This window comes from Diabrotica virgifera, chromosome 3, assembly GCF_917563875.1.
Source record: "Diabrotica virgifera virgifera chromosome 3, PGI_DIABVI_V3a".
NCBI classification, from domain to species: domain Eukaryota; kingdom Metazoa; phylum Arthropoda; class Insecta; order Coleoptera; family Chrysomelidae; genus Diabrotica; species Diabrotica virgifera.
In genome coordinates, this window is record NC_065445.1 from 54271243 (window position 1) to 54291582 (window position 20340).

The following is a 20340-nucleotide window of genomic DNA, read 5'->3' on the forward strand; positions in this document are numbered from 1 at the left end:
CCTCGCAACTAAAATTATTTTTGAATTAGTCAAACAGACCCCCTTTACTACTTAAGTACTCTAACTTAACCCTATTCAGCGGCTTAGTCAACATATCCGCTATCATATCCTCGGTAGGACAATACCTTAAGTTAACAACCCCTTTTTCTATATAACTAATTCCGGCTCTAAACCCACAAATTCCTTTATAACCTGTTTTAACCAAATTTCTTCCTGACATCCTTCAGCCAATGCTATGTACTCTGCTTCAGTTGATGATAAAGACACGCAATTCTGTTTTCTACATCCCCAATTTATAGGCGAACCCCGTAATAAAAATATATACCCGCTATTTGATTTTCTGTTCCCCTTGTCTTCTGCCCAGTCAGCGTCTGCATAGCCGTATAATGCGCTATCTGTTCCTTCTTGTCCTAAAATAAGCTTTTTATATTTTCTTTTATTTAAATATCTTAACGCCCTCTTTGCTTCGTTCCAATCTACTTCATTTGGATTTTTATTCTGTTGGCTTAGTATGGTGACACTTGCCAATATATCCGGTCTAGTATTTACCGCAATATATAATAAACCACCAACCAATTGTTGATATATTTCACTGTTTTTCACCGGCTTTTCTCTGCTAGGCTTATAGTATCCAACATCCAGCGGTATATTGAACTCTTTTCCATCTTTCATCATAAACTTGTTCAGCAATTTGTCAATATAACTGGCCTGATTTAAACTACACATCCCTTTATCGCACATTTCAATCTTCATACCTAAATAATCTTGTAATAATCCCAAACTCCTTATATAAAAATTACATTTTAGTTTTTCTTCAAATATATCAATTTTTACCTGTGAATCCTTTGCTGCTATTAAAATGTCATCCACGTATACAAGTACGTAAACCCTTTCATGATTTATTACCTTGATATATAAATATGTATCAATATTGCTTTTACAAAAAATTTTCCTTAATGACGTGATTGTCTCTTGCATAGCTTGCTTCCATTTTCACTATCACTTCTTTCAAGCGCTTCTTTAAAGTTTCTTGGTTCTTCTTCTTGGAATTTTGTCAACTTTGCTATGTAGCGCTCAAGTGGAACACCTTTATTTACTCTGCTAGATCTACGATCACCTGAATTCTGTATATCGAGATCTGTATCTAATGGATAGTTAGAATCACCGTCATCGTCATGGGATTGTTCCCAACTTAAGCTCTCATACGTGTTAGATGTATCCGTAGAATTTTCTATTTCTTCCGTGTTTTCAGAATTTGCAACCTCTGTCTTCTACGTCGTTTGGCTCTATTTTTTCCCGTTCCATCATGGACCCAATGGATATTTCCTCACTTTTTGCCTCCTTTTTCTCGACGCATATATTTCTCTTGGAAAACACCACACTACGGCTAATTGTAATACGTTCTGTATCTACATTTAACAATCTATATGCTTTTGATTCATCAGAGTAACCTACAAATATCAGTGACTCACCTTTTGGATCAAATTTATCCTTCATTTTTTTCTTTGGGAATGTGGCTATAAACCGTAGACCCAAATATTTGCAAATTCGACACATTCGGTGTTACTTTATGCCACAATTCATAAGGCGTTTTTTCTTTCGACTTAGTAGGTAATCGATTTTGCAAATAATTTGCTGTCACTATCGCTTCCCCCCAAAATTTCTTTGCTAAACCCGCATCGATTAACATGCACCTAGCCATTTCAACTAGAGATCGATTCTTTCTCTCTGCAACCCCATTTTGTTCTGTAGAGTACCCTGCTGTATATTGAATTTTTATACCTTTACCCTTTAAAAACTCCATTAAATTATTATTTACGTACTCGCCACCCCTATCCGACCTAATTACTTTTGGAACCCTACCTAACTGATTACTCGCAAATTCTATAAACTCTTTTATACATTTTACCGCTTCATTTTTATGATTTAATAAATATATAGTTGTATATCTAGAAAAATCATCAATTAAAGTCAAAATATAACGTTTACTTCCTGGAGTAACAGTCTTCATGGGCCCGCAAATATCCGAATGTAATAAGTCAAGAATATTAAATGTATTGCTATGAGAAAATTTTGGAAAACTCTTACGTAAAATTTTACCTTTCATACAGCATTCACAAGTTTCCCTAATCCTACCGTCTGTCATATCAATCCCGACTGCCATTTTCTTTTCCATTAAGTGTTTGACTGCATCCATGTCCCTGTGTCCAAACCGTCTATGCCATGTATGTTGACAGTTGCTGAAGTGCTCCAAAGCACTCAATCCATGGTCCACAGTTGAAAGTTTGTATAAGTCCGGTGAAGTCACCGCACTCGCGACGACTTTTCTGTGTAAAACGATTTTACACTCGTTTTTATCGAATTGCACATTATGCCCCCACTTGTTAACTTTTTCACCGAAAGCAGATTTGAGTCTAATCCCGGCACATACAACACGTTGTCGATTTTTAAATTTTCCACTCCCGATCCAGTCACGCACTCAATAAGTCCTGTCCCTATACCCTGAACCTCGGAGTATTGCCCTTTCTCCGCCAAACTTACAACGCCCTTTCTGCTACCGACAAATTGGGTATAGAATCCTTTGTAATTAACCATGTGGCTCGAAGCTCCTGAGTCCACATACCACGAAGCAGAATCCCTTTTTCCGTCCCTTGAGCTATAATTGACCATAAAACATGCATCATCAGTACCTTCAGTGACTTTATTGGCCTTTTCCTTTTTAAACGCTTTGTACTTAAAGCAATCTCGTTTAAAATGGCCCTTCCGGTTACAAAAATAACACTGCCTTGCTTCTGCCCTTGCAGTACCATTATTTTTGTTACCCTCGTATACTAATTTCATCACCGACTCCTCCTGATTTCTTCCCAAAGCTCCCTGACGTCTCCTGTATTCATCTATTAATTTACTCGTAACAAATTCTAGAGTAAATTCACCCGATGGCCTACTTTCCAGCGCTGTAATCAAAAAACTGTATGAGTCTGGAAGACTTCCCAGCAAAATTCCTGCTGAGAACCTGTCCTTAATTTCCTCCCCTAAGGCGGCCAGTTTATTCAACGATTCTAGGAATAAACTAATGTGTGCTTCCATATCACCATTCTCCTCTAGCGATAGCCTACAGATTTGCTTTAACAAAAACACCATACTAGACAAATTTGATTTCTGATGATACTCCCTTAACGCTACCCACGCATCGCGCGCGAATTCCCTGTTCCGGATATGCACTAATTGATTAACGTCAACAAGTAAGGCTATAGTTGACAAAGTCTTATCATTTTGTTTTTTCCAAGAACTGCTTCGATCTGCTTCTAATGGTAACTCACTCGAAACTATTTCCCATAGATCAGCATTGATGAGTAACATTTTCACTAAATAACTCCACGATTGATAGTTCTTGCCGTTCAACTTTTCGACGTTATATTTCGCACTTTTCGCCATATATCGCCCTAATGCATTCGGAGAATTGGCTCACCCATGAAGAAAGACCCCACATGTGTATTCTAACACTTAACAAAAATAATAAAGTTGAATTCCAACATTTGATAGGCAACCCACGCTAGAAATATTTGTCTATGTATGAAATTTAATAAAAAAAATGTTTCATCCGGCAAGCAGATGGGTACAGATCGACCTATAATCGGATCTTGTACTATAGTGTGTTTCATATAGCTTCTCCGACTTTCTTTGAACCGTGATCATTTACCGACAAATGATGGAAGACTTCGTGTCGATTCAGACCGGCCATAAATATGGAGTTCTATCCTAGCCCAATGATCGTAAAGCACAAATTTTGAGAGAAATAACGCTATTTCACGTTGGGTTGATTCCCATATTTTTCTATTACATATTCTCTATTTCTCGAGGCATGCCACGCCACGTTCCGTTATGCCGCAGCTTTAGAAACGGAGTTTCTGCGTTTTCTATAGGATGTACACAAATTTTTGAAAAATCCTTCGATACTATTATTGAGTGAGTATAAATAAATTTTATGACAATTTTGAGTGAATTCCATTTTCACGGAATTTTAAACGAACGTTTATAGTATCGGTCGTCTACTTCCACCAATTACCCAACCCACAAGTATAATAGTGAAATTACTATTGTAAAAAGTGCACTGCCATTATAATTAATTAGTACCGTAAACAGTTATTGTGCGGTATCTAAATAATTCCGTAGTTTTCTTCCAATTTACGAGCAAAAATACGTGCACATTTTATCGGTTTATACTGAATTTTACTGCTCAGTATTATTTGTTTTATGGTCGTTGATCGCAGCTATAGCTAGCTATTGCTAGTCGGTGATACGGCGTTTCATCGCGAGATTTTTTTTATATCTGTGTTAATGTAAGGTTAAGTGACGATGTGTGAGTATTTTTATTGGTTTATGTTTCGTGAAAATAGACTCTATGTGATTACAAATAACACAATTATTTGAATACGTAAGTGGTGCAATGTATATACATACTGTGTTATTGTGTACGTTAACAAGTAAAAATACTTATAATTGATACTTACCAGTCATGAACACGCTCATCGACAATGAAACTAGCAATTTTAACTGCTGAGTGTACTAGAGGTTATTATTTTAATATATCTATCAATTCAAATATTCTTAAAAAATTGAAGAATCTCAGATGCAGAATCCACCAATTTAATAAGAATTAAAATGGTAGATAGTATTTTAAAACTGAGATTTTTCGTGTTTGAAAGTTCTTACTGGTACATCCTTAATCTGCGACTTTTTCAATTAATAAGACAGCAGACGACGAATATAGAAAACGAAAGGGAAACGATCACATTTCGCTTTCATTCGTCTAGGAAAAACGGACAGCAGAGGAACTTTCAGTACTCAAATCCGAGTAAAGGAAATAAAAATAATAAATGATGGTTTTGCTTGTTTTCGATTCAGAGGGTTGCACACCAGCTAGACAGGCACTGTTTCTACCCTTTCAGGCGTCATCAGTAGCTTTCGATAGTGTGCCCACCTCTGAACCGAAAAACAGCTCCACCATCATTTTAAAGGGAATCTGAAAAATAATTCAAATTTCTCATCAGACGCGATACAGCGACATCTACTAAAAAATTGAAGAATCTCAGATGCAGAATCCACCAATTTAATAAGAATTAAAATGGTAGATAGTATTTTAAAACTGAGATTTTTCGTGTTCAAATATTCTTATTCTAACGACACGTACGATATATATTTCACTAACTGCCTATTTATACAGGTATGGAAATTTATTTTCGGAAGATAGGGCTTTCAAGGCAATAACTTAGATTCTTGATTTGCAATTAATGAGTGTAAATTTCAAGACAACGTCGCGAAGTTTCATATTTAATTCATTTGTTCCACTGGATACGCTGCACTGAACTGAGATCTCTAATTTGCAATTAACCAGTGTAAATTTCCAAATAACGTCGCGATGTTTTAAAATTAATTCATTTGTTCTACTATAATCCCTTTACTGCTGGCTATCGCACAAGTGCAGCGTGCAGCGTATCCAGTGGAACAAATGAATTACATATGAAACATCGCGACGTTGTCTTGAAATTCACACTGGTTAATTGCAAATCCAGAATCTAACTTATTGCATTGAAAGGTCTATGTTCCGAAAATAAATTTCCATACCTATACTAACACTGGTGCCTGTTCGCATCTAACGATTCCGTATATGTATTTGGCACCTAGGAGTTTTCTATTGGTTCCTTGTGGCATGCGGTCATATTTCAACCAATACGCGGCGAGGTGCCAAACGCATATACGGAATGTTATTCGGTGCGAAATTCATATACGGAATGTTAAATATTCGTAGACGGAAAAGAAAGAGAATGTGTGTGTGTACTTTGTACGCACGTAAGAAGCTATACTTCTACTACATATTATGTGGTTTTTAAGGCAATACCAAAAATTTAAAAAAAATAAAAGAATAAAACGCACACAAACACATTGAAAAATGCCACAAAGAAAAAATTATTTCTGAACGATAATAACTGTTGGCAAAAATTTTAAATACGCATTTTCTGAAAAAAAAATTATATAACAAATATACTTACAATCATAAAATGCATAAAAAAATAAAAACTTAAATCGGGAATCGAACCCGTGAATTTCGGGGCGCTTTGATTCGTAATCGAAACCTAGACTCACTCGTCCAATTCCACCTTATTTGTCATGTGGAAAAATAGGGTAACTGAACGGTTTACTGTTTGACAGTTGTTTTGAATATAATTAAATTATGTAGTTTAAATTTTGTGGAAGAAAATATTAAAATATAACAAAACAGTAAGAAAACAATATATTAGATGAAGATTGGTAGAACTTTTGTTGGTAATCAAATTAAGTATGTAAATCAAAGCATTACATACCTACTAGATAAATAAATCTACGCCAAAAAATCATAATTTAAAAATAAAAATCGGACCTAATTTGGGATTTCTCTCTAAAATCCCCATTCTTGAGAAAATAAATGTATGTATTCCAACCTAATCCAAATGTATAATTACAATATGATTATAATAAAAACTACTTACCAAATTAGAATGAGTTTTCCTTGTCCAAAATAGGCCAAAAGTCCAAAAATATAGGTATATGAAAACTATTTAAAAAGGCAGTATAACTATTAACTAACTTTGTTTCTTTTCCCACAAATTTCAAAACGCAATAACCATAAATAATCAAACTACGTACAGCTGTGCCACAGCCGCCATATTGAATAGTTTTTGACATGTCATTTGAACATCCAATCAGAACAAAGTTATAATGCGCATGCGCCGGGATCATAGGTTTTAACATATAAAAATTCACCCTCATATCGCCGGTAAAGAAGTATAACTTCAATAACTTTTTATTAGTCAGTTAAAAGGAGCTTGATTTTAAAATACTTGTTAATGTATTATTAAATAAAAATAAAACAATTATAGTATTTGGAATGTTATTTGGTGCGAAATTCATTTGCGAAATGTTAAATATTCGTAGACTAAAAAAGACGACTTTTTATTAAGTCAGTTAAAGAAGACTGATTTTAAAATATTTTGTTAATGTATTATTAAAAAAAATAAAACAAGTATAGCATATGGAATGTTATTTGGTGCGAAATTCATATACGGAATGTTAAATGTTCGTAGATAAAAAAAGACGACTATTTTCGTCTGGTAGCATACAGCCCTAAACTTCAACCGAAATAACAGAATTGAATAGCTGAAACATAAATCTGAACATACTATACAACACGTGCAAGTCATTAAAAATTCTGCGAAAACGAAATAGTCAAATAAAGAAATAATAAAGTCTCTCAAATCTATACCACACCATTCCATTTATAAATTTCGCACCAAATAACATTCCATATGCTATACTTGTTTTATTTTTTTTAATAATACATTAACAAAATATTTTAAAATCAGTCTTCTTTAACTGAGTTAATAAAAAGTCGTCTTTTTTAGTCTACGAATATTTTTAACATTCCGCATATGAATTTCGCACCAAATAACATTCCAAATACTATAATTATTGTTTTATTTTTATTTAATAATACATTAACAAGTATTTTAATCAATCTCCTTTTAACTGACTCTAATGAAAAGTGTCTTTTTCGGTCTACGAATATTTAACATTGCGCATATGAATTTCACACCGAATAACATTCCGTATATGCGTTTGGCACCTCGCCGCGTATTGGTTGAAATATGACCGCGTGCTGCAAAGAACCAATAGAAAACTCCTAGGTGCCAAATACATATACGGGATGTTTAGATGCTGCCCGTTCCATGACTAGTTGAATAGGTGATATTAAGCATTAACAAAACGAATCGAAAAGCGAATAATTTTACTAGAGGTACAGTATAAATGACCTGAGATGCTAATAGATCTAAGTATCACTTTTTACAAATATCCTTTTCTTGTTGCTAACTGGTCTATGTCCCTATGTCAATGCACTGCTAAATGTGCCAAACACCCTCCAAACGGCTACAAAAATTTCCAACAGAATGCACTGTGTGTAACTCCACAGGTGGTGGAAATGTTAGTGGATCTATTTGCCAAAATGGAAATAAACAATATTCTAGCTTTAGCTAGAGCTCTATTTGGCATTAGCTAAACATAGCATCTCTACTTTAGAGAAGGAGTACTTAAGGTCAGATTTAAATATGAGCAGACTGTTTACATCATGTAAAGATAAAAACCATAATAGTATCGTAAGTTAAAAGTTTTAAAGTAAAGTTTTTCTTAAAGACTCCTAAATTGTCTTTCAGAAGACCAAAAGTAGTTACATGCAAAAAATGTGATTACCTACTATACATATGAAAACCAAAGTAAGAGATAGTATTTTGTCAATCAAAGCCAAAAAACTATTACACATACAACCAGTCTCAGGGCACACCAGTCGCATCTGCGGATAATAGAGAAGAAAGCAAAAGTGTCAAAAACGCAGACTGTTCAAGATGTTCAACAATCCACAAACTTCAAGGCCCTTTCAAGTTCTCAGCATGGACAGGTTTTTTGACTTTGGGGAAGTTGCTTCGAAGTACGTCAACACAAAAAATATACGAATTTCTCAACATTCATGTACATCGATTTTACAGCCAGTAAATCTGAGCTAGACGTCCTCGTTTGCCTTCTACTTTTTCTTTAGTCTAGTCGCAACGTAGGGGGTCCCGTGGGAAATTCTAGCTCGCCGTGATTTGATGGTGGTATTATAGGTTTTTTGGGTCGCTGAATCCAATGGAAGTGGTCTAGAAGCCCAAATATGGTGCGTTTAATTAATGGTGTGTTTGATTCGCTTATAGCGAAGGAAAAAGATGGTGTTGTCACTCAGCTTTAGAGAGTGCTCAGTCTATATTAATATATACGTCTATGACTTCGACATGGATACCCGTAGAACCATGTTGTATTATTTTGTGTTTAAAGTTTAAATATTAATATGTTTATTAAAAAATATGTCAGCATTAAGCATTTAAGTATTGGACATGGGAATTTAAGCAGATGGAAGATTTTTACAATAACACCATTGTTGTGGTGTATTTAAGTGATACTATGGTCTGTTTTTAAACCAGGAGGAGTAATTCAAATTTAGCGCGCCGTAATGCTTGTTTGTAATTAAGAAAATAAAAACCTTATCTTGTAAAAGATATATTTAAAATCCCTTAAAAGGGTTATATCACAGCAGAACGTTTTCTGAATCAGTATTCCATCATCAGTGTTATCACAGGTTTACATGTTTTAAGCCACCAAAATATATGGGTAAAAACCCTTGAGTTGTTTTAAAAATTGTTAAGGTTACATTATATTATAAGATTTTTAAAGGATGTTAAAAATATTTCCAGATTAACCCCTGGCATCACATGACATCAACCATATTGGTTGGAATATTTAAAGGTAGGACCTTACATGGCAGAGTTAGGTCTAACCCAGAGGATGATATTTCTCTAGAGCGACTGAAATGATCAGCCAGAAAGAACATTATATTCCCTTTTTTGGGCTCCTGTGCTGTGACAGGGTTACAACAAACTGGATTCATACGGTATAAGATCGGGAGCACTGGAGACAAATGAGGGAGGCCAAAGTTCAGTCCCTCTATATTTATTATCTAAAAGTCTCATTATTGATTGGAATACTGGTATATGTATAATGCTTTCCAATGAACAGTTATTTCAATTTCGTCATCTGATAACTGAATATGTAACAAGCTAACATAATATTTCAATGACTTCGCGTTATAGTGCTATCGTAGTTTCTATTAAAAATTGCAATAAAATTATTTAATGCGTCACAGAATTGATAAAATATTTCAGTGTGCATGTATTATACGTGAGTGAACACTTGAGCTTACCTTTAAATTATTAACCAGAATCGTGAGTAAACTATAAAGAATTATTTTAAAAGGTTGTAGACTGGCTTCTTTGTAGACAAAAACGATTTTGATGTGACTCTCGCACGAACAATGGTCTGTAAATAATTGTTATTTGCGTCGGTGATTTTATGAGCTACGCCATTGTATTTTGTTTAACACATGGTAAGTACAAATAAATTACCGGCAGATATTAAATGCCCCAAACCCGGAGATAGCCATGCTGTCATAGGCATAGGGTAATTGTTACATTTTAAGCATAAATCTCGGCTGTCAGTAGCATTATACAGATACAGGGAGTCCAGAAACTCTACCTACGCATACAGACAAACGAAGATAGGAGATTCCTCAGATAATTTTAAGACAATTTAACACAATTCACCTAGTCCGAAAATGCTTCCTAAGGGAGCTAGAGCTATTTAAAGATGGCATCTTGTAATTAGTTTTTCTTAAATACCTCCAGAACGCTTCTATTTAGAAAAACGAAAACTGGTACGTTTATTAATCTTCCAGAGTTAAATCGATTCAACGGTTAATTTGCAACGGTAACAGCAACTAGTCCTGTTGCCAGTAGTGGTACAACGGCCTCCTTAATTCAGATGGACTTATCCAAGTTTTTTTTATGTATTTTGACCCGCAGAACACGAATTTTTTGGGTAACAGTCGATCCGGATGTCGATAAGATTGTTATAAACAAAGAACTTGAGGAATCACATAACAGCGATTTTTCGCAAAACAAAACATTGTTTTGTATTTTTTTGGGTCATTCTAAGCAAAAAATGTTTTTACAAGTTTTTTCGTAGAATGCATAGTTTTCGACATAAACGCGGTTGAACTTTCAAAAAATCGAAAAATTGCAATTTTTGAACCCGAATAACTTCTGATTGAAAAATAAAATAGCAATTCTGCTTACGGCATTTGAAAGTTCAAGTCAAATTCTATCGGTTTTGATTACATTCATTGCTAAAAATTAATTTTTTTATTGTTAAACAAAGCTATAAACACATAGTGATTGAATGCTGTTTTCAATGCATTTCCCATTTGAAATCGAACGACTAGGCGCGCATACAGACAATTTCTACGTAGATTACGTACATTAAAACGCATGCATTGGGCACGGGAAACACTATTTGTTTATGGCTTTGTTTAACAATTAAAAACTTAATTTTTAGCAATGCAAATAATCAAAACCGATAAAATTTGACTTCAACTTTCAAATGCAGTAAGCAGAATTGCTATTTTATTTTTTAATGAAAAGTTATTCTGGTTCAAAAATTGCACTTTCTCGATTTTTTGAAACTTCAACCGCGTTTATCTCTAGAACTATGCATCCTACAAAAAAACTTGCAAGACCATTTTTTGCTGAGAATCACCCAAAAAATACAGAAAAATGTTTTGTCTTGCGAAAAATCTCTGTCATGTAATTCCTCAATTTCTTTGTTTATAACAAACTTATCGAACTGTTACCCAAAAAATTCGGGTTCTTCGGGTCAAAATACATAAAAAAAACTTGGGTAAGTCCATCTGAATTAAGGAGGCCGTTGTACCCCCCTTGGCGACAGGACTAAACGGTTATTTTGACGCATAACTTTTTTGGCTTTAATTTTTAAGCATTTTTGACTATGGATTATTAAATTGTGAGGTATTCTAGTACTAATAGGTACTCTTGTGTTAAGTCGATAGGATACACCGTTTTCTAGAAAAATCAAATTGAAAAGTTTTTTAAATTGTAAAAAAAAATTCGAAAAAAAAAACTATTTAGAAAAACGAAAACTTTTACGTTTATTATATTCCAGAGATAAATCGATTTCATTAATTGCAAATTTCTAGTACCGGTCATAAGCGTCCGTTTTGGGTAGGTCAACGGTTATTTTATCGCATAGGTATCTTTTTTGTCTTTAATTTTTAAGCATTTTTGACACTAGATTATTAAATGATGAGGTATTCTAAGTACTAGTTACTCTTGCTTTAAGTTGGTAAAATACGCCGTTTTTTTAATTGTTTTTAATTTTTTTTTTTTTTTAATTCAAAAAACGAAAAATTTTCAAATCGATTTTTCTAGAAAACGGTATGTCCTACCGACTTAAAGTAAGAATACCTTTTAGTATTAGAATACCCTACAATTTAATAATCCAGAGTCGAAAATGCTTAAGAGCACACAGTAGCGATCAACAGGTAGCAACAAACGCGGTCCAAGATTGCGAAAGTTCTGCGAACTTTCAAAAGTGAGGCAACAATCCGTCGGTAATTCGACACTGACAGTGACGTTTATACTATCAAAAACAATAATTTTTATACACATAGGCGCGAAATGTTGGCAAGTCAGTGACGTTCGATTTCTTGTTATAAAAAATCGATTATAAGTTGTTCCAATGTGACACAAAATCTAGGCACGGGATAAAAAAGTTTATTTGAAGAAAGTGTATTTTTTTGTCTTTCTTAACCCGGCATTGGTCGCTAGGTAGGTTGTTACGCGAGTGGTCGCGCGTGAGATTTTCTCTCACATATCCAACTTTTGCCTTTCTTTACAAAATTTTACAAAAAAGATGAGGTTTCATCAACGATAAAGCCATTTGCTTTAAAAAGACACGACGTTTTTTTGTTTTATTATTATTATCTTTATATAAAATGTGACTATTGATGCCACCAATATTTAACATTGAAAAATATAAACATTGAAAAAAAATATACCAATTTACATAGAAGTGGTTTTACTTCTTGTTAGAGTTTTTTAACTATATGGTATACAGCCAACCTAGGGAACTTCCCTTTTAGTGAAAAATATATGGTAAGTGACCATCTACAATTAACCCGTGGAACAGAATATAGGATTTTCATATCATCGACCACATCCACGGCGCCTTTTATTACATCATAAAAGGATATTATTTTAGGTTTTAAGGGGAAAAATAAAATTAATTTTTATACACAGTTGGTGACGCCGGTGGTCGCTTCAGGAGCGTCATTTGAAATTTTGTTTGGGGGGGGCAAGCACTATATATATTATACATTATATATGATGTTATGATGAATATTGATGTATTTTTTGTAAATTTCGGTCATTTTTTAGGGCCAGGGGGGGGCAAATGCCCCCCCCTGGACGCCCAAATGACGCCCCTGGGTCGCTTGTTGAGAGAATCTCTCACATGAAGCGCACTGACTCAACAATATGGTGATACTAAAGGTTTGTTCCAACTCGATACAAAACCGTTCTTGAATCGTTACGCGCATGCGCAATAACGAATAATTATGCGCAGTAACACATTTTTCGTTACTGCGCGGTTCACGAACCGTTCAAGAGCGGTTTTGTATCGAGTTGGAACAAATCTTAAGTAAACTGAGTCGCTATCTGAGCGGACGAGTCTATTATATTGTCGAGGGAGGATAGTTAGGAGACTAGAAGGAACTACAGCGCGTATAATTTACCAGAAAAAAAGTTGTGCGTAATTTTCTGAAACCGTGAGAGAAAATCTCATATAGCGACCACTGGCGGGTTAATGGCGGTACAGGCTCATTTTTCAATAGTTTACTTAGATATAGAGTAATTTCCACATACTAACATATTTCTGAAATTGGGCTCTGTACCGCCATTCTTTATTATATTACGAATATGTGTGCCAAATATCTCGACAAAATATTCAAAATTAGAGCCGCAATCTTGGAACGCGTTTGTTGCTACCTGTTGATCGCTACTGTTTGCTCTTAAAAGATAAAGGCAAAAAAGTTATGCGATAAAATAACCGTTGCCCTACCCAAAACGGACGCCTATGACCAGTACTAGAAATTCGAAATGGACGAAATTGATTTATCTCTGGAAGATAAATATGCGTGCCAATTTTCGTTTTTCTAACTAGAAACGTTCTGACGGTATTTAAGAAAAACTAATTACAAAACGCCATCTTCAAAGAACTCTAGCTCCCTTAGGAAGCATTTTCGGACTAGGTGAATTGGGTTAAATTGTCTTAAAATTATCTGAGGAATCTCCTGTCTTCGTTTGTCGGTAGAGTTTCTGGACACCCTGTATAGGTATTTATTCCCAAAACTAAGCATGTGTGTTACTGAGTTGTTTTTAAAGGGCGCGGCCCAAAATAGCAATAACTTTACCTTATCGATAATACTCTACAACTACGAGTGCACGGTAAATTGAAGGTGGAATAGAGAACTTATATAAAATTTTAAATTCGAAAAAAATACTATAAATCACAACAGAACATAATACATTTTATCAAAGAAAAAAAAGTTTTTTTTTGTTTTTCGTTTGGCCCCTAAATACGATTAAAATCGAGAGAAAATTAAAATCATAGCAGGCAGCCCAAAACGCGCCCTCATTGGTCGTGACGTCGTATCATTGTAGTATTTGTTGGCAACCGTTGCATGAAATGTAACATGCCGAAATATATGTGCGGAAAAATATTTCGATTTAATTTTTTTTCACCATCTTGCTTGAAAATATCCCCTCTTAACAAATTTGTATGTTGCCAAGATCAAAAAGTCAAAAAAAAATTTTAAACGTTTGTTCTTTGTTTTTTCCTAAAACTAATTTTTTTGCATCGGACAATTTTTTTTAGTTTTTTAGGATCATTCCAAATAGAAAAGACCTTAAGTGACTTTTCTGTAAATGTGATAGTTTTAGAGGTATAAGCGATTGAAATAATTGTAAAAATTGCAAAATCGTCCATTTTTAACCCTCAAAAACTATGTGAAACACCAAAAATTTCAATGATAACAAGGTACGTAGATATTCTAAGAATATCTATTGAGGAAATCCCGAAGAGCTTTTTGCAATACAATATCGATAACCCCTTTGTTTTTTAATTGCTAATCAAGCGGGAGCGACACTATTTTCAAACGTTGCATAATGTGTATAATATGTAATCGGAGATCATTTTAAGTTTAAAAAAATTTGCGACACATTTTTGATCCTGCAACATACAAATTTGTTAATAGGGAATCTTTTTAAGCAAGATGGTGAAAAAGAAATTGAATCAGAATATTTTTCCGCACATATATTTACGCATATTACATACAATTTTGTATACATGCAACGGTTAAAAATAGTGTAGCGATAGCGACCGCTTGACTAGCAATTAAAAAACAAATGGGTTTTCGATATTGTATTGCAAAAAGCTCTTCAAGACTTCATCAATCGATAATCTTAGAATATATATGTACCTTGGTATCATTGAAATTGTCAGTGTTTCACATAGTTTTTGAGGGTTAAAAATGGCCGATTTTGCAATTTTTAAATTTTCAATCGCTCATATCTCGAAAACTATCACATTCACAGAAATGTCACTTTAGATATATTCTATTTGGAATGGTCCAAAAAACCTAAAAAAATTTGTCCGATGCAAAAATATTAGTTTTAGGAAAAAACAAAAAAAACAAACGTTGAAAAATTTTTTTGACTTTTTGATCCTGGCAACATACAAATTTGTTAAGAGGAGATATTTCAAGCAAGATGGTGAAAAAAAATTGAATCGAAATATTTTTCCTAATATACATGCAACGGTTGCCAATCAAGCGCCCGCTTGATTGGCAATTAAAAAATAAAGGGGTTTCCGATATTGTATTGCAAAAAACTCTTCGGGATTTCATCAGTCGATGTTCAAAGAATATCTTCTTACCTTGGCAACATCGAAATTTTCAGTTTTTCACATAGTTTCTGAGGGTTAAAAATGGCCGATTTCGTAATTTTTAAATTTTTAATCGCTTATATGTCAAAACTATCAACTTTAGAGAAAAATCACTAAAGACCTTTTCTGTTTGAAATAATCCAAAAAACCTAAAAAAAACTTTGTTCGATGCAAAGAAAATAATTTTAGGAAAAAAACAAAAAAAAACGTTTCAAAAAATTTTGACCCACTTTTGGACCTGGCAACATGCAAATTTGTTAAAAGGGGTCCTTTTTGAGTACGATTGTGCAAAAAATCCGCATCGGAATATTTTTCCTAGCGGATGCGCAGTGGCTTTCTGGACTATGTATATAAAGGAGGGCCGGAGTAGCTCAGGCGGTAGGATGTCTGACTACCAGGTGCAGATAGGCCGGGGTTCGAATTCCAGCACTGGCGAGAACAGATAGACATTTTTAAAAATGCCTGTAGGCCCCTGGTCGACTCAGCCTCAATAAAATCTATTGCTTGTTTACATTCTTTATCTAACCATTTTTTTACGGTTTTTAATTGCTATCACTCATTTGGCGTTTCTCATCAACCTCTTAACTCGTATTCCATTCTTCTTGAATTGTTTCCTCCCTCTGTTCTAGAAGTTGTCTCTTCCATTCTTCGCAATCGCTTTTCTATTTCTGGATTTTTCAGGTTGTCCAGGTTTAATTTTTTGGTCTTTGTAATAGAAAGTGATCTAAACCACATACTGGTCCCCTCATAACTCTCACATCCATTTCGTTTGTTGTCACTCTTCTGTTAATACGTTCTTTAACGGTAAAATATTGCAAAACCTCTAAATTTTAAAGAACCGATTGAATTGACATGAAATTTGGCATACACATAGCTAATAAGTCAAGGGGGTGAGTTTCACCCCTTCTCGGGGGTGTAAAAATATATGTCCAAAATAAGTTCGGAATTCGATAAACTGACTAATTCTAAGCGACTTTTGTTCTATAGGGGTTCTTCACCAAGTTAACACTTTTCGAGTTATTTGCGAGTGAATATGTTCATTTTTCAACAAAATAACCACGTTTTAGACGGTTTTTCGCAAATAACTCAAAAAGCAAGTATTTTGTCGAAAAAAAAGAATGTGTGTGTACTTTGTACGCACGTAAGAAGTTATACTTCTACTACATATTATGTGATTTTTAAGACTATACCAAAAATTTAAAAAAATAAAAGAATAAAACGCACACAAACACATTGAAAAATACCACAAAGAAAAAATGATTTCTGGACGATAATAATTGTTGGCAAAAATTTTAAATACGCATTTGCTGAAAAAAAAAATTATATAACAAATATACTTACAATCATAATATGCATAAAAAAATAAAACTTGCATCGGGAATTGAACCCTTGAATTTCGTGCCGCTTTGACTCGTAATCGAAGCGTAGACTCACTCGTCCAATCGCACATTATTTATCATGTGGAAAAATACGGTAACTGAACGTTTTACTGTTTGACAATTGTTTTGAAAATTATGTAGTTTAAATTTTGTGGAAGAAAATATAAAAATATAACAAAACAGTAAGAAAACAATATATTAGATGAAGATTGGTAGAACTTTTGTTGGTAATCAAATTAAGTATGTAAATCAAAGCATTACATACCTACTAGATAAATAAATCTACGCCAAAAAATCATAATTTAAAAATAAAAATCGAACCTAATTTGGGATTTCTCTCTAAAATCCGCATTCTTGAGAAAATAAATGTATGTATTTCAACCTAATCCAAATCTATAATTACAATATGATTATAATAAAAACTAGGTACTTACCAAATTAGAATGAGTTTTCCTTGTCCAAAATGGTCCAAAAGTCCAAAAATATAGGTATATGAAAACTATTTAAAAAGGCAGTATAACTATTAACTAACTTTTGTTTGTTGTTTCTTTTCACACAAATTTTAAAACGCAACAACCATAAATAATCTAACTACAGCTGTGCCACAGCCACCATATTGAATAATTTTTGACATGTCATTTGAACATCCAATCAGAACAAAGTTATAATGCGCATGCGCCCGGTCGCTAGGTTTTCCCATATAAAAATTTACCCTCTATCGCCGGTAAAGAAGTATAACTTCAAAAATACTCTTAATAAAAATATAACTGATCAAAAATTGAAAAAAATGGTGCATATAAGAAGTCTGTAGACCTAGTAGAAGCAAAGTTGTAGCTAATGAAAAGTAGGTTCTTATTCGTCTAATTCCAAATCGAATATTTCATCGAGAAATAACCAAAAAACACTTTTCGGGGAACACTCTATACAACTTTTTCAAAGTGTTTAAAAAAAGTTTATTTTTGTTTTTAAAAAAAACTTATAACATTAAAAGTAAGTGAGTTACGATCAAAATATTGTTGCTCCCTTTTATTTTTTGGTAAAAAGAATCGCGAAAAGCGCCCCCAAATTAGCATCCCAAATAAAATTAATCGTTATCGTTTCACAAGTTACTTTGTTTATTTATTATTTATACGATCTGTAAGTGTCATCGGTTCAAAGTGCTTATTTTTGAAAAGGCTGTAGTTAAAATGGCTTGAAATAGTCACTAATCCCGAGTGTATGCAAACTTTGAACAGCCATAGCATAACCAATTTTTGTTTAACGGGAAAACCATAAATCCAAAATATCCAGAAAAGCAAAACGTACATTTTATTACTCCTTAAGTTTTTTGTTATTGCTAATAATTTTTAAGTTATTTTGAAGAAAAGCATTTTTTTCAAAATTAAAAATTTTAAAAATGTTATTTTAAAACCAATAACAAATAAGCACGTTGAATCGATGAAACTTACAGATCATATAAACACAACATAAATAAAGCAACTTGTAAAGCGGTAACGATTAATTTTATTTAAGTTGTTAATTAGGGGGTGATTTTCCCGATTTTTTTGCCTAATCAAAAGGGAGCAACTGCATTTTGAGCGTAACTTGCTTACATTTGATGCTAGAATCTTTTTTTATAAAAATAGTAATAAAACTTTTTAAACTCTTTAAAAAAGTTGTAATGAGTTTTTTCCAAAGAGTGCTTCATTTTTTGGTTATTTCACGTTGAATTATATTTATTTGAAATTTGGCGAATGTGAACCTCTTTTTCTTTAGCCATGCTATAAGTCTGCTTCTACTAGGTCTAGATACTTCATGTGTACACAATTTTTTTCACTTTTTCACAGGCTATATTTTTGCTAAGAATAGTTTTTTTGATAAAATATTTACTTTTTGAATTATTTGCGAAAAATTGTATAAAAACGTGTTTGTTTTGTTGAAAAATGAACATAATTCACTCGCAAAAAACTCAAAAAGTATTGGCTTAGTGAAGAAGCTGTATAGAATAAAAGTTGCTTAGAATTAGTCAGTTTATCGAATTCCGGACTTATTTTGAACGTAAGTTTTTCACCCCCGAGAAAGGGTGAGACTCACTCCTAGGGCCAAAGCACACATCGACACAATCTCTCTTTTTTTTTCTTTGACATGCCAAATTTCATGTCAATCCAAACGGTTCTTTAAAATTTACAGCAAAAACCGTGAAATAATGTTTAAATGATCTATCTGATTGGTTACGAAGTTCCAAAATAGGAGTCCTGGCTTGTTCTACTCTGCTCTTTATTTCGGCTTTAGTGTCGAAGCATTTCCATTATAGTTTAGCAGACAACCTAAGTATTTAAACTGCCTTACTTGCTTGATTTCTTCTCCAACATTTGGGTAATTATTTCTACATCGTATAATCATTGTTTTGTCTTCTTGATCTTTATTTTAAAATCCAAAGCTTCATTTGCAAGAGATAGATCATCTAAAGACATTGAAGATCTTCGATGATATCTGCCAGTATTACTGTGTCATCTATGTGATCTGTGTATTTGTCTATGTTGACAAATACAAAATATTTTTTTATTGGTAGTACAAAGGGAGGATTGGTTTCGGGGTTTATAATACATATATACAATACATACCACATCATACAATTAGACTGATCACAAGCTAACCTGATACATTCATACGGTAATAAGTAAAGAATAAGTTGGCATACAGTTTGTAAATCACCAAAATAGAAATTTTTTATATCAGTGCAAGAACACTGTATTTTAAGATTGTTTAGGTAAAAGACATGCTTGAGTATTTCATCTTGTACGTATTTGTTTCAGGAGGAATGTTGGTGGTATCTGTATCCGTCGCCGGCTTGGTCACATTGGCCGCTATGACTCAACCTTCATTAGCACCAGAAGCAAAGCATTCCTTACTTCAATATGTTACTGGAAAATATTTGTTACCGTCGAATTGTAAGGTACAGTAAACTTTTAAAGTTGAACTTTATTTGTACCACTAGACTGACTAGACAGATTGTAATGGCCAAACCGTTTCTTGAATGGAGTAGCTCTATTCGTGTGCATTGATTATTATCCCATGTCATCAAAGAGTAACACCTAGAATTGAATGGGAATCAATGATTTAGCTAAGTCGATCTATAGTAGAAATCTTCATCTTGATGTACCTATCCGTGACCAATATTGGCGATCTTCATAGCAATATTTACCTTGTTAGCTGTTCAAAACTTAGCCCTGTTCAGTGTCGGATGTTCCTTAGCCACGATAGTCTTTTCTTTCCAGTTATCTCTTTCCTTCGATCTTTCCCTTCACTATTTCACTGCGTTGAATAGTTCTCGTGTCTTGCCTATTCTCTGCAGTACTTTTCGGTTAGGTTAGAGTATGCAATGTCCATAAAATTTGGAGGATTCTCTGGTAGATCCACATTTCCAATTTATTTACAGTTGATGTTTAAATCCTTTTAAAACCCTAAGTCGCAAAAAGAGGTGACTGTAAAAGGGTTGGTAAAG

General features: G+C 33.6%; 1 protein-coding gene across 6 annotated transcripts in view; it reads left to right on the plus strand.

Annotated features, from left to right (window-relative positions):
• Positions 1-20340, plus strand: part of LOC114326580 (apoptosis-resistant E3 ubiquitin protein ligase 1) — a 293562-nt gene that overhangs the window by 233347 nt on the left and 39875 nt on the right. For 3 of the 6 annotated variants that reach the window (XM_028274984.2, XM_028274991.2, XM_050646470.1), the window contains one exon: positions 19652-19791. In XM_028274984.2, the coding sequence (XP_028130785.1) occupies positions 19652-19791 (140 nt within the window). Of the gene's footprint in view, positions 1-4218; positions 4436-9859; positions 10007-19651; positions 19792-20340 lie in introns of those variants that run through there. The other 3 variants (XM_050646473.1, XM_050646472.1, XM_050646471.1) reach the window with 3 other exon arrangements.